This window comes from Lithobates pipiens, unplaced genomic scaffold (assembly GCF_037356315.1).
Source record: "Lithobates pipiens isolate NorthernLeopardFrog02 unplaced genomic scaffold, aLitPip1_a1.2 Scaffold_22, whole genome shotgun sequence".
Lineage (NCBI taxonomy): Eukaryota > Metazoa > Chordata > Amphibia > Anura > Ranidae > Lithobates > Lithobates pipiens.
The window spans coordinates 284,170,394-284,185,409 of NW_027507784.1; the positions used below are offsets into that span (position 1 = coordinate 284,170,394).

The following is a 15,016-nucleotide window of genomic DNA, read 5'->3' on the forward strand; positions in this document are numbered from 1 at the left end:
CACACTAAAGATGACGTAGGCTGATATTTGCATCAACACAACAGTTTTTGTTTTATGACCTACAACATAATTTTACTACCCATTGGTCCTGCCAGTAGATATGTTATGTTTTTCACTCCTTTTAACAGACCAAGCTGGCCAGAAAAAGTGCCATTTACATGGCTGGGACAAAGAATTTAACACTGACGGATGCTTACAACTCTCAGCATTTATTCAAATGGTTTAAATGTGTTTTTTAACGAAAAAAAAACCTGTTGGTATAACTGCTTAAAGGTGTTTGTCACCTACGTAAATACATTTAAAACCATGGCCATCTAAGACTACCCTGTCCTCATGGCGACAACACTGCTGTGTTATTTTACTGTAGAACAAACAGTATTGTCACCCTGTTACAGAAAGTGGAAAAATAAAGTATCTACTCGCAGGAACAATAGCTAATAAAAAAAGAACACCACTCTGTGTTTATGCAAGTGACAGATTGCAGCATATATGTCATTTTTTATTTTACCCATAGTTACACTAAGTTTGTCAGATTCTTAATCGCTTAGTAACAATAAATAATTGTCTTATTGCAACTGCCTATGTTTGAAATACATTGGAAATGAATGTACTGCAAATAAGGCACCTCCTAAAAAAGGGGTAAATCTTATGTTAGTTGTCAGAGTGTGCTGGCCTTACACCCCCCCCCCCCCCCCCGTAGATGAAAAAGCCTTGAAACAGGTTAGTAAATGGTGACTTAGATGGGAAGCAGATACACTGAGCTACTGTATAAGTTGCACTGGCTTTATCTTTTACAGGAGGTTGTGTCCAGCATGTGCTCATGAGTAACAAAAGATTTACCCCTTTTTGACAATTGTGACCAGCACACCACATTCATTCCCAAGCTGGAGTTGGCTTTTCTCTTTTTATGCTGACCAGGCCCGGACTGGCCATAGGGCACACCGGGCATTGGCCCGGTGGGCCGGGGGTTCCTGGCTTAACAAGGGTGGCCTGTAAATGACCGGCCCTCACAGAGGGAGTTAAGCATCTACCACTGTCCCAACTGGGCTAACACAGACCACAGGTGCCACTCACCTCCCGCTATGAGGCCATGCCTGTGTGTGCTCTCCCAGCTCTCCCGCCCTGCCAATGATGTTACCCTATCAGCAGAGCAGGGAGCGAGAGGAGCAGGAGATCCGCACAGAGAGTGGGAGTCTTTTCATATTAACAAATCGGGTAATCACACACTTATTAATATGATCCAGATCTGCAGTTCCTCCCGTCCATAGAAAGGAGGGGGGGGGGTTGCAAGGGGCATTGTGATGGGGGGCTGTGATTGCTAGGGGAACTGTCATATAAAAGGGAACAGCACTGAAAAGGGGCACTGTAATAACAGTGCCCCCTTACAGTGCCTCTTTAGATTAAAGTGCAGAGGACCGACTCCGTGAATATCCCGTCATCAACCGCTCCCAATGAATGCCAGCTCCCCCGATCCTTGGTAAAAGTGGCTGCTCAGTCAAAAAATGCTTGGGCCTATTTTTTGGTCCAAGTCTGGGCCTGATGCCAGCTATCATTGAGGGAGAGTGGATTGTCCTTGCACACCAATGTGGCTATTGGTGGCTCTTTGCGACTGATCTCCACATCTGCAAGACATCTGTGGGCTGTTTAAAGGTATTTGTGATTGGGCACTCGCTTTTAACTTTATCCTGCATTACCAGGTGACTTTTTTTTTTTTTTTGGAGGGGCTTTTTTGTATTTTGGGGTCACCATTTTGGTGAGTGCACCCTTGCCTGTTTATTTGCATAACCAGTCATTATCAGCAGTGATAGCGCCATGACTCTGGCCCAAGAGGTTCACCAAAATCGTTCCTAATGTTGAATTACCAGCATACCAACTGAAGTTCCACCCCAGGCTCACTGTAGGATGACCTACATGGCTGCTGAAATGAGAAAAGAGGTAGGCAGCAGAAGTGAAGAACACAAGCTCCTATCTGCAGTGTCTCTAGGTTTTTCAGGCACTGGAAAGTCCCAGAGCATACAGACATCAGTCATTTGTCAAGGAGGTGGATCTATGAAGCTGGGACACAATTTGAGACCCAAAGAGGGTCATGCTCTTCTAGCTTAAGCAACATATAGCAATGGAACGCCGACACAGCCAATGAAGTTTTTTTCAGTGGCCGTTTTAGAATGAGGTTTTTTTTTTATGGGTGTATCCATGCAATACAATTGCACTGGTCAAGATGAAATTCCAAGGGGCTGTTGAATGCTGAAATGTGTACAGCATTTCTCGCAGGGTCCTTTGGGTCTGTTGAAAATGTTTGGTGTCACTGGGTCCTTTAGAAGATCCTTTTGCCTGAAATGTCAGTAAACCAAACCAGTTGCAGTAACTGGCTACAGATAGTTCCATCTAGTGAATACAGCTAGCAGTTTCCAGTCTTATAGTTCTGTCTAGCGATCACAGCTAGTGCTTTCCCGCCTTAGAGTTCGTCGTCTGAAATGATAAGCATCATTTTCTCATTTTGCTTCTTTTTCTTGCTGGAGTGTCCATTGGCTGCTGCTTTGTTCCCATTCTGTCCCTGTGATTTTTGCTCAGAGTCCTGCATTGATTGCTGGGTGTACTGCTGGTATGTGGGGGAGAAGTTGTGGATTGCATCTTGTACAATGTCATGTGGGCTCATAGTCTCCTTCAAGCCACTTGAGATGCTCTGCATAGGTGCCACATTTGCTGTAAGACAAGGAAAAAATGTTTAGTGCTCGATATGAAATATACACATTTATATGGATTTTTGTGATGAAGAAAATACTTTTCTTACAAGCTTCTGATACATGCACTCATGTTCATTTCATGGACAACTGAACTAATTTCAGTATGCAGCCAAGTCAAGAGAGCAGCTTCCTCCACCAAACACTTCTAAGCCCTTGTACATACGGTCGGAGATTCCGACAACCAAATACGTCGGAGTAATTCCGACGGATTAATTCCAGAAGAGGTCCGGAAGTGATGTTGCATACACACGGTCGGACTAAGTTGTCAGAAAATCCGATTGTACATAACATCATGACATTATTTCGTTACGACGGGACTACGTTCAGGCTAGTAGCCAATAGCTTTGGTCTAGGAATTTGATCTGAGCATGCGTGGCACCTTGTCCGTCGGAGTAGGCTACACATGATGGGAGTATGTCCGATCGGAGGATTTTGTCGGAAAATATTTCCGGCAAGTTGGAAAAGTTGGTCCGACGGATGGACGATGGAAACAGTCCGATGCAGACCACACACAGTCGGAATATCCGACAAAACGCTCCGATCGGAAACATTCTGACGGAATCTCCGACCGTGTGTACAAGGGCTAGGAGAGGTTTTTTTTTACTTTGATAACATTTTAGAAACTTATGAGTGTACCTGTTGAGTTTTCCTTTTTCTCTCTGTAGACCTGGCAGGTGAAGGCGTAGCGCAAAGCAATGGCTGCAAACAGCATCTCAATACAAATGATGAAGTTCTGATACCCAGCAGCCACTGTGCCTGCCCCGACTGTATTGCCATGGATAATCTGGACTTCTGGAATGGCCCCTGCTCTCTCCAGTATGGCCAGGAGCATTCCTGATAAATAGATAACCACAGTTAGATTAAAGAAGTATTCTTAAATATAATAGCATAAAAGTGTCTGCGCTACCCAAAAAAACCTAAGATTCCGCTATTTCTCTAGTATAAGTTTATATAAAACATTCCCAGTTTTAGCGGTCTATGTCCTTGGATAAAACAATCCTCTATCCAATGTTTCCTGGTGACCAGTGTTAGCAGGACAGAAAGGAGAAAAAAAATTGGAAAGTTGTAACTGAAAATGGGCGTAGAGGGAAAATTGTCCAAAAAGGTCACTTTGACCCGACATAGATGCTTACTTTGAGATTTCTACTTCCTTCCTAGTCTAATAAGATCAAAAGTGAAAGAAAATCTTCCTGCTAAAGACACAGATTAAAGCCTGATGGAGATCATAACCATTCCCCACTTCATCTAAGTACACGTCCTTTGTAAAAACTATTTAGACAACCTAAATTAGAGTACTCCATTATGTAAATCTCAGCTATAGCACCAGAAAGTCGAGAGCCTTCTCGCTCTTAACTTTTGGTCACTAGACATGCTCATAAAAAAGGACAAAATGGTGACATGCCAGCGATGGAAAAGAACATGCTAACAATATAACCTTCCAATAAAAGAAAAAAAAAAAATCATACAATCCCATATACACAATCCTACATTTGATCCAGAGGAAGGCAAAAACCCCAGCAAATCATGATCCAATTTGCTCCAACAGGGGAAAAAATTATTTGCTGATCCCCTGAGAGGCAATCAGATATTTCCTGGATCAACTTTACCTATAAAACCCAGTTATATTATGTACATTTAGGAAAAAAAACAGTCCTTTAACCACTTGCTTACTGGGCACCTAAACACCCTTCCTGACCAGACCAATTTTCAGCTTTTGGTGCTCTCACACTTTGAATGACAATTACTCAGTCATGCAACACTGTACCCAAATGAATTTTGTGTCCTTTTTTTCCCCACAAATAGAGCTTTCTTTTGGTGGTATTTGATCACCTCTGGGGTTTTTATTTTTTGCGCTATAAATGAAAAAAGACCGAAAATGTTGAAAAAAAACGCATATTTCTTTGTTTCTGTGATAAAATTTTGCAAATTATAATTTTTTTTCCATAAATTTTGGCCACAATTTATACTGCTACATATCTTTGGTAAAAATAACCCAAATTAGTGGATATTATTTGGTCTTTGTGAAAGTTAGAGAGTCTACAAGCTGTGGCACTAGCGGCACTGGGGCTGACGGCACTGGCAGGTGGCACTGGCAGGTGGCACTGGCACTGACGGCACTGGGGCTGGCAGGTGGCACTGGCGCTGGTACTGGCGCTGGCAGGTGGCACTGGCGCTGGCAGGTGGCACTACTGGCAGATGGCACTGGGGCTGACAGATGGCACTGGGGCTGACAGTTGGCACTGGGGCTGACTCACAGATCCTCTCTCTCCTCACACGCTGTCTCTGTGTGAGGAGGGAGAGACACGGCAATGGGAGATGATCTCATATGTTTACATTTGAGATCATCTCCCATTGGCAGCTGCGATCGCGCTGTGAACGGCCGCTTTGATTTGCTCTGGCTAATTGCTCTGGCAAATGGGGCTGGCAGATGGCACTGCGGCTGGCAGATGGCACTGGCGCTGGCAGGGGGCGCTGGCAGGTGGCACTGGCAGGTGGCACTGGCAGGTGGCACTGGCGCTGACGGCACTGGGGCTGACGGCACTAGCGGCACTGGGGCTGAAGGCACTGGGGCTGACGGATGGCACTGGCGCTGGCAGGTGGCACTGGCAGGTGGCACTGACGGCACTGGGGCTGACGGCACTGGGGCTGACGGATGGCACTGGTGCTGGCAGGTGGCACTGGGGCTGGCAGGTGGCACTGGCGCTGGTACTGGCAGGTGGCACTGGCGCTGGCACTACTGGCAGATGGCACTGGGCTGACAGATGGCACTGGGGCTGACAGATGGCACTGGGGCTGACAGATGGCACTGGGGCTGACAGTTGGCACTGGGGCTGACTCACAGATCCTCTCTCTCCTCACACGCTGTCTCTGTGTGAGGAGGGAGAGACACGGCAATGGGAGATGATCTCATATGTTTACATTTGAGATCATCTCCCATTGGCAGCTGCGATCGCGCTGTGAACGGCCGCTTTGATTTGCTCTGGCTAATTGCTCTGGCAAATGGGGCTGGCAGATGGCACTGCGGCTGGCAGATGGCACTGGCGCTGGCAGGGGGCGCTGGCAGGTGGCACTGGCAGGTGGCACTGGCAGGTGGCACTGGCGCTGACGGCACTGGGGCTGACGGCACTAGCGGCACTGGGGCTGAAGGCACTGGGGCTGACGGATGGCACTGGCGCTGGCAGGTGGCACTGGCAGGTGGCACTGACGGCACTGGGGCTGACGGCACTGGGGCTGACGGATGGCACTGGTGCTGGCAGGTGGCACTGGGGCTGGCAGGTGGCACTGGCGCTGGTACTGGCGCTGGCAGGTGGCACTGGCGCTGGCACTACTGGCAGATGGCACTGGGCTGACAGATGGCACTGGGGCTGACAGATGGCACTGGGGCTGACTCACAGATCCTCTCTCTCCTCACACGCTGTCTCTGTGTGAGGAGGGAGAGACACGGCAATGGGAGATGATCTCATATGTTTACATTTGAGATCATCTCCCATTGGCAGCTGCGATCGCGCTGTGAACGGCCGCTTTGATTTGCTCTGGCTAATTGCTCTGGCAAATGGGGCTGGCAGATGGCACTGCGGCTGGCAGATGGCACTGCGGCTGGCAGATGGCACTGGCGCTGGCAGGGGGCGCTGGCAGGTGGCACTGGCAGGTGGCACTGGCAGGTGGCACTGGCGCTGACGGCACTGGGGCTGACGGCACTAGCGGCACTGGGGCTGAAGGCACTGGGGCTGACGGATGGCACTGGCGCTGGCAGGTGGCACTGGCAGGTGGCACTGACGGCACTGGGGCTGACGGCACTGGGGCTGACGGATGGCACTGGTGCTGGCAGGTGGCACTGGGGCTGGCAGGTGGCACTGGCGCTGGTACTGGCGCTGGCAGGTGGCACTGGCGCTGGCACTACTGGCAGATGGCACTGGGCTGACAGATGGCACTGGGGCTGACAGATGGCACTGGGGCTGACAGATGGCACTGGGGCTGACAGATGGCACTGGGGCTGACAGATGGCACTGGGGCTGACTCACAGATCCTCTCTCTCCTCACACGCTGTCTCTGTGTGAGGAGGGAGAGACACGGCAATGGGAGATGATCTCATATGTTTACATTTGAGATCATCTCCCATTGGCAGCTGCGATCGCGCTGTGAACGGCCGCTTTGATTGGCCGTTCACGGCGATCTGTGTTTGCCTGTCTCCGGGAGACACGGCGAATACAAAACTTCCGCGATGCGCGCCCCCGGCGGCGCGCATTGCGGAAGTAAACATAAGGCTATAGGGCGGGCGGGAGGTGGTTAAAGCAATCTACTGAGCTGGCCAGAACCACCTCTCGGGGGAGTCTAGTCCACATTTTCACAGCTCTCACTGTGAAGAAACCATTCCTTATTTGGAGATTAAATATTTTCCTCCAAATGTAAAGAGTACCCCCTTGTCCTCTGTGATGACCTTAACCACTTCCCGACCAGCGCACGACGATGTACATCGACAGAATGGCACGGGCAGGCATATTGGCGTACATGTACGTCCAATCTTCAATGCCGCCCTGCCATCGGGAGCGCTCCCGCGCTGGTCGGGACCCCTGTGAGTCCGGTCGCGGGACCTGCGGACTCGATCGCCGTGGGCATACCCACGATCGTCTCACGGGACGGCTGAATGGAGGAAATGCCGTGTAAACAGCATTTCTCCATTCTGCCTAGCAACTAGTGACGCTGATCTCTGCTCCATGTGATTGGAGCAGAGATCAGTGTTCACTAAATGAAAGCCCAACCCCCCCACAGTTAGTAACACACCCCTAGGAACACTTAATCCCTACACTGCCACCCACTGGTTAACCCTTTCACTGCCAGTGTCATTTACACAGGAATCACTGCATTTATATAGCAGTGATTACTGTATAAATGACAATGGTCCCAAAAATGTCCGATGGGTCCCCCACAATGTCACAGTCACAATAAAAATCGCTGATCGCCGCCATTACTAGTAAAAAAAAAAATAATAAAAAATTATTAATAAAAATGCCATAAAACTATCCCTATTTTGTAAACGCTATAACTTTTGCGCAAACCAATCAATAATCGCTTATTGCGATTTTTTTACCAAAAATATGTAGAAGAATACGTATCAGCCTAAACTGAGGGAAAAAAATGTTTTTTTATATATTTTTGGGGGATATTTATTATAACAAAAAGTAAAAAATAATGCGTTTTTTCAAAATTGTCGCTCTATTTTTGTTTATAGCGCAAAAAATAAAAACCGCAAGTGTGATCAAATACCACCAAAAGAAAGCTATTTTTGTGGGGAAAAAGGACGTCAATTTTGTTTGGGAGCCACGTCGCACGACCGCGCAATTGTCAGTTAAAGCGACGCAGTGCCGAATCGCAAAATGATCCGGTCTGAAAGTGGTTAAAGTGAATAACTCAACACCAAGTTCACTACATGGACCCCTTATGTATTTGTACATGTTGATCCTATCCCCCCTTAATCTCCTCTTCTCAAGAGAGAAAAAATTCAGTTCCTCTAATCCATCCTCATGTTTCCCATCTGCTTGATGACAGTATTAAAAATATATATGTAAAAAAAAAAAAAAAACTTTACTGTATAAACCATAAATAACTACGTGTACCATAATAGTGAACATCCAACAGCAGCACCCACCTTGCCAGAATGATAAAAAGATGACTGCTTTTATGGTAAGAAACTTCAGCACAGGTTCAAAGGGGTTGAGCAACTCTTTGGTTGCAAAATAGAAAAGGAACAAGGCGTAGAGAGCCAGACTGACCGATATGTTGTAGACGATTGTGATGTATAGGTAGCCACTCTGAACACTGAAAGGAAATATAATACAATAAACATGGTCAATATCAAACAAGTTGAGTCCACTGAATCCTGTGGAACAGTAGGTGAGGGTGGGCACCCTTATCCTTCAAACAGTACGAGACTAGTAGTGTATGATATGGCAATTACAGTGATTAATTTTAGTCATCCATTTCACCTCCTTGTGGAGGCTTTAAGATCATATTAATGGAATTACATCCCTGGGTATCTCTGTCTTTCCTAGAACCTGCTCCATGATGACACCATTAATATAAACCTACAGAGGCTGCAGTTGGCAGGATATGCCTCCAATGATGTCAGAGTCCTGGCACATTTAAGCCTAGAACATGTACAGAGTATAAGTATATTGTCTGGAGTAAATCACAGAGCCATAGGAGAAGAGATGATGGTCTGAATGGAATTCATTAGTAGGTGCTCCAGCTATACATTCAGCACATGCATGAAACTTCACCAGATAGGCAGCAGGTAAAAGCTATTTCTAGCATTCACACCAGCTTGCAAATGAAAATGATTCGTTTTAACGTAAATATGCATGTCTACATTTTTAGGCACTGCAATCCACTTTACTGCATCGTTTTGGGAACAGGGCACATACAGAACAATTTATATAAAGCAGCACAAAGTGTGTTTAAAAAAAAAAAAAAAAAAAAAAAAAACTTTATTAAAACTATATATAAAAAACTTAAAGTAATTTGCACTGAATATGCACACAAGATGGCGGAATCTGTAGATGCAAGCATGCCAGTGGGCAGAGACTTGTTGACGTAAGCACACATTGAACTGGCAGCAGCAGAAGTACTAAGTAGTGAATATTTAGCAAAAACACTTTCCTCACATGCAACAGATTCAATGCAACTTTACGTGTGTGCGTTTTCATTTTAATATCGTTTTTACAAAAGTGGAACACACTACAAGATCTGCCTTTTTTTCAGGACACTTATGTGTTTTGGATCCTAATGTGACATTATCTGGGGCTGTGTTGGGGGGTTTTTAGCTCTACACTGGATAGTGCTCGACTTTGTTTCAATGATCTATTCATCTATGTGCTAGCAGCTTATATATGTGAAAAAAATGAAATAGGTAAGATCACAACTTAGAGGGATCAAGAACTTATTTGCAATGTATTTGTTTGGAAAGAGGAAGGGTTGGGGTTTGGACTTCTGACCGTGTTTTTATTGCCATCTGATGTTCTCAAACTGTCAACAGCACCTGAAATTTTCTGAATGAGGGCATAGTCAGCAACCCCCCCCCACAAAAAAAAAAAACTGTATACATTTTATGAGAGTGCCAAACAAACGGTAAGGGTTTACTATTAGCAATGGTTCACAAACAAACACACAACAATCAATGTGTTTTGGGGGCTCAAAGACCTCCCTGCTGTTCATGGCTTAAACAGAATGGCCAATCATAAGGTCCCAAAGCTAGCACAAAAATAAAAATATCAATCACTCACTCATTAAACTGCTTTTAGCTACAACCTATACACCAAATGACTCTTGGTGATTTGTGCCAGCTTTGAGACCTTATAATTACCCATTGTGTTTAAGCCCTGATGAAGGAGCAGATCCCTGAAACAATTAGGATGTTCTTCATTGTTGTTTGTCATCCAATACTACTATTAAAAGTTTTTGGCGCTCGTTAGACTTTATACTTGTGCATGTTCAAGTCTGAGCCCCTAGTTTAAAGGATGCCCAGTTTTTGTAGAGAGCAGCCTCACCAGAGCCGTTGTGCCCCATCCCAAGCTAACTGATGTTCTGGTAATGTGATATCTACACCTAATTTCTGCTTGTTGCAGTAAGAAAAACCTGACTGAAGTTTGGGGAGCTGAAAGCAAGTTTAACATACACACTAGCAATAACAATTGAAAATCTTACTTAAAATCTCCATCATGATATTTCCCGAACGCTTGCAGAATTATCGTCACAACAGCCATGATGGGTTTCACTATGCAGAACTGCAGGGTTGCCTGTGAAGGAAGGAAAATTCATTAAAAAAGTGTTTCTTATCCTATTTCCTTTAGTACACGTCACAATGGGCATCATGATCACAAGTCGGGGGGGGATGAAAATCAATGATTTAAAAAAAAAAACAAAAAAAAAAACATTTTTTATTTTTATCAAATTTATTTTAATAAAATGCTTTTGGAGTAAAAGTCTATCTAAAGATAGTTTTCTATTTAAGATACATTAATAATTTAGTTGATTCCGCATGAAATGGAGCTTAGTTATTTAGCATGCTGTATATTCTGCAATATTAGAATTTTTGGCAAACTCATTCATTGTTCTTCTGAACAATGCCTGGAACGACCCATTTTAATCAGATTTTCAGAGAGAAATGCACTATACCCATCATGTACAACATTTGCTGCCTTCATCCTTATAGAAGGGCCACCTGTTTTTTCACAGACTGAACGACCTCACTAATTGAACACCACGCGGTTATTATTTTGAACAGGCCCTTTCAATTAATGATTCACTCACACAAAATCAGCAGCATGCATGTCAGGTCTGTTGGTTTTCTATTACTCTACTGCACCTACTAGTAAATTATTTGCAATGTAGAAATATAAATATACCAAAACCAGTCATTGATCTGGTTAGTGATGTTGGACTGCAATTATTTTGAACACAACTACCGTATATGTTTTTTTGCCCCATCATACTCTGCCTGTAAGCTAGTATGTTCATTTAGTTGAAGCCAATTCCAGTTAACGTGTACAGGCAGTCACCAAGTTACATACGACTCATACAAACAAACGTAAGGAGACAACAGAAAGTGAGAGGAAATCTACCCCTAGGATTAGAAATTCACTCCTTTAAGAATTACCAGTCAAAAAAGGGTGTCTTCACTGAAGCTTTATCGCAGCGATGGCGAACCTTGACACCCCACATGTTTTGGAACTACATTTCCCATGATGTGCACTCTGCAATGTAGTTGAGCATCATGGGAAATGTAATTCCAAAACATTTGGGGTGCCAAGGTTCGCCATCACTATTTAATTTAATCGTCAATCCTTGTTTCCACGACAACCCAAAAGTTTCAAAATCCAGTTGTCACAGGGACAGAAAGTGGGGTGAAATCTTCTGAACAGGGCACAAACAGCAAAACAAACCTTACAAGGGTCTTAGCTCTTCCCTATGCAATCCAAAAAACATAAAAATTATCTTTTTTTTCCCAGGCGTTACACAAAAAAAAAAAAAAATAAAAAAAAAAAAATGTACCTGTTCCAACTTAGATACAAATTGAATTTAAAGAGGAGCTCCGTCAGAATTTTTTTTTTAAAAGTCAGCCGCTACAAATATTATAGCTACCGACTTTTAATATTAGGACCTGTCCAGGGATCCAGCGGTGTCTTCACCCGAGCAGATTTTTCAATCGGCTATCAGGTGCTGCCGCTCTGGTCTCCTTGCAGTTTCACAGGCAGTTTCTTACTGCGCATGTGCGAAGCATGCTGCACTCTGAATGGGACGGCTGCTGGGGAAGGAGGAGGGAGTCGAACTGTCAAAATCAGGTACCTGCCCCCCCCCCCAAAGGCACTAAATGTGGTGGGGGGGGGGGGGGGAGATTCAGACAAGTGGAGCTTCCACTTTTGGGTGGTGCTCCGCTTTAAGAACAAAGTTACAGAACCGATCTTGTTTGTATCCCTACTGGTTGCATTTTTTTGTTGTTCCATTTTTTAAACCAGTGCCGTGCAACTTTTCTCCTCTGTTTCCTATGTCACCAATCACATTATCACATGCAAAGTTCTAAAACAGGTTTGAATCTCGTTAGCAGCTTGAGAAACAACTCCTGCCTTTATTTGTTTTTATATTACCGTATATACTCGAGTATAAGCCGAGATTTTCAGCCTCTTTTTTGAGGCTGAAAGTGCCCCCTCGGCTTATACTCGAGTCACCGCTGTCTGACTGCTCGATCAGCGTATCGAGCAGACAGACGGCGGACATTAAAATTCAAAAGCCGCGCCTCCTTCTCCGCCTCCGCCTGTGATAGGCGGAACACTGAATTTCCCAGCAGTCAGTGTTCCGCCTATCACGGACATCCGTTCATTCTCATACTACGGACGAGTATGAGAGGATGTCCGTGATAGGCGGAACACAGGCTGCTGGGAAATTGAGTGTTCCGCCTATCACAGGCGGAGGACGGAGGCGCGGCTTTTGAATTGTAGAATGGCCGCCGAGAAGAGCGGCGATCCATCGGCACGACACGGGACGGAGGAGGCACGGGACGGAGGAGGCACGGGACAGAGGAGGCACGGGACAGAGGAGGCACGGGACAGAGGAGGCACGGGACAGAGGAGGCACGGGACAGAGGAGGCACGGGACGACGGCGGCTCGGGACGGAGGCTTGGGACACAGGTAGGCTGGACACACACACACAAGGCTGCACGGACACACACACACACACACACACACACACACACACACACACACACACACGGATGGATGGATGGATGGATACACACACACACACACACACAGGGATGGATGGATGGATGAATACACACACACACACACACACACACACACACACACAGGGATGGATGGATGGATGGATGGATACACACACAGGGATGGATGGACGGACACACACACAGGGATGGATGGATGGATGGATGGATGGACACACACACAGGGATGGATGGACGGACACACACACAGGGATGGACGGACACACAGGGATGGACAGCCATGTCTCACCCTCGGCTTATACACGAGTCAATAAGTTTTCCAGTTTTTTGGGGGTAAATTGGGGGCCTCGGCTTATATTCGGGTCGGCCTATACTCGAGTATATACGGTAGGTTATCTGTATGTGAGAGGCAGTGAAGAACCTGTTGTGTTTGGGAGTTCCTAATCTTCATTAACCAATGGAAGATCAAGTCTTTTCTGGCACTTCTTGTTTACATGTAAAAATCGAAGTATTAGCTATAAAACTACTATATAATATATATAGCCAAGTCCCAGGCCTAATGGTGACCTCCAGAGATAGGGACATCCGACATCTAACCCACTCTTTACTTCTGTGTAGAGTGGGTTATGAGGCATGGTTGGTGCAATGTAAGGTAGATTAATGGGTGCCAGACACTTGATTGCAAAGAGATTTATGGTCTCTTAAACAGAACTGTGGGAGAGAGGGTTTAGGGCCAGGACACCCTATAGCAGTTGCAATGTTAAATTAGCAGTCTCCGAGACTTCTATAGGTAAACAGCCATGCAGGGAAAGGCACCCAGCTGGACGCCACATCTGCATGTGTAGACATGCTGTCTCCTATGGCAACAATCTTGAACAATTTCTAACAAAGGTTGCAATGAACGCTTTCACTTTCTCCACAATCTCCTCTTTCGATCCTCACTCAACTGAACTCCCTGTCTATCACCTACTGCCACTGGATCTCCTGAGCTCTTCCAATCCTCTCACTGAGTATCTTCCTCAAGCATTCCCCTGCTGGATCCCTAGCTTGGCACTCAGATACTCCTCAAGCGTCACCCCGCTGGCCTGCTCAGTCCCTGGCTTAGCACACAAGACTGCTCTGAAAGCGTCACCTCCGCTGGCTGGGTCTCTGGCTTGACACCCACCGAAGAAGTTTCCTAATTCTTTATGTCCCCGGTTGGTGAGAACACTGCTCTGGTACTTGCATCAGATACTGAGTGGTCCATAGAAACAAGGTGGTTGGTCCCCTAGCGGCGACATCTTCCCCTCTACCTCCGACCGCGACAGGTTCTCCGGCCAGCAGAACCATCACTTTTGGTTGGATTGCAAGCCGCAATCCCAACCCTGCGCCGTTTTCCTTCTTCTGGATAGGCCCTCAGACAGCCTAGCAGCCAGATGTCCCCAGGATAGGCCTTGGGCTCTGGCCTAGCAGCCCATGGCAATACAACACATGTCCACCCAGACAGCTGTCCAGGTGTCACAGAACCCCGATCACCTGACCTCACCCATGTAAATAGCCTCTCCCAGCAGGCCAAGGGACCCAAGAAGATCCTTGCCGATTGGCTGAGATACCCCATCCAGATACCTTATCTAGTGCCACCAGATACCCGGCCATTTAGTGACAGAAGAGAGAAGTGCAGCAATTCCAGAATTAGGGTGGAATCAATTGATCTCCTATCAACTGGCCAAGGCAACTATACCTGGCAGGTAAATCTACTAGAAACCCCGCCTAAACATGTGCTACATACATACACATAATATTTATTTAAGTAGCGGCCCAAGAAAATAAATTGGTGAATGTTGCAATTTTTTTGTGTCACACAGTACTTATGCAGCAGGTTTACACTTCTTTGAATTGTAATGTACAAAAACACATTAAAATACCCAATGGTTTGGCAAAGGATGATTTTACGCAGAGTAAAAAGATACCAAGCATGTTGCACTTTAAAATTGCACACGCCTGTGCAACAGCGACAAACAAGGTCAATTTTACTATCCACAGGCAACACCTTAAAAT

At 45.8% G+C, this 15,016-nt stretch overlaps 1 protein-coding gene across 1 annotated transcript in view; it reads right to left on the minus strand.

Annotated features, from left to right (window-relative positions):
• Nucleotides 1-685: 685 nt before the first annotated feature.
• TMEM184A (transmembrane protein 184A) overlaps nt 686-15,016 on the minus strand; it is a 97,773-nt gene continuing 83,442 nt past the window's right edge. Inside the window, exons 6-9 of the mRNA XM_077449125.1 lie at nt 10,446-10,537; nt 8,392-8,561; nt 3,381-3,578; nt 686-2,703 (exon numbers count right to left, since the gene is read on the minus strand). Of these exons, the coding sequence (XP_077305251.1) occupies nt 2,456-2,703; nt 3,381-3,578; nt 8,392-8,561; nt 10,446-10,537 (708 nt within the window). The 3' untranslated portion in view covers nt 686-2,455. The remainder of the gene's footprint in view (nt 2,704-3,380; nt 3,579-8,391; nt 8,562-10,445; nt 10,538-15,016) is intronic.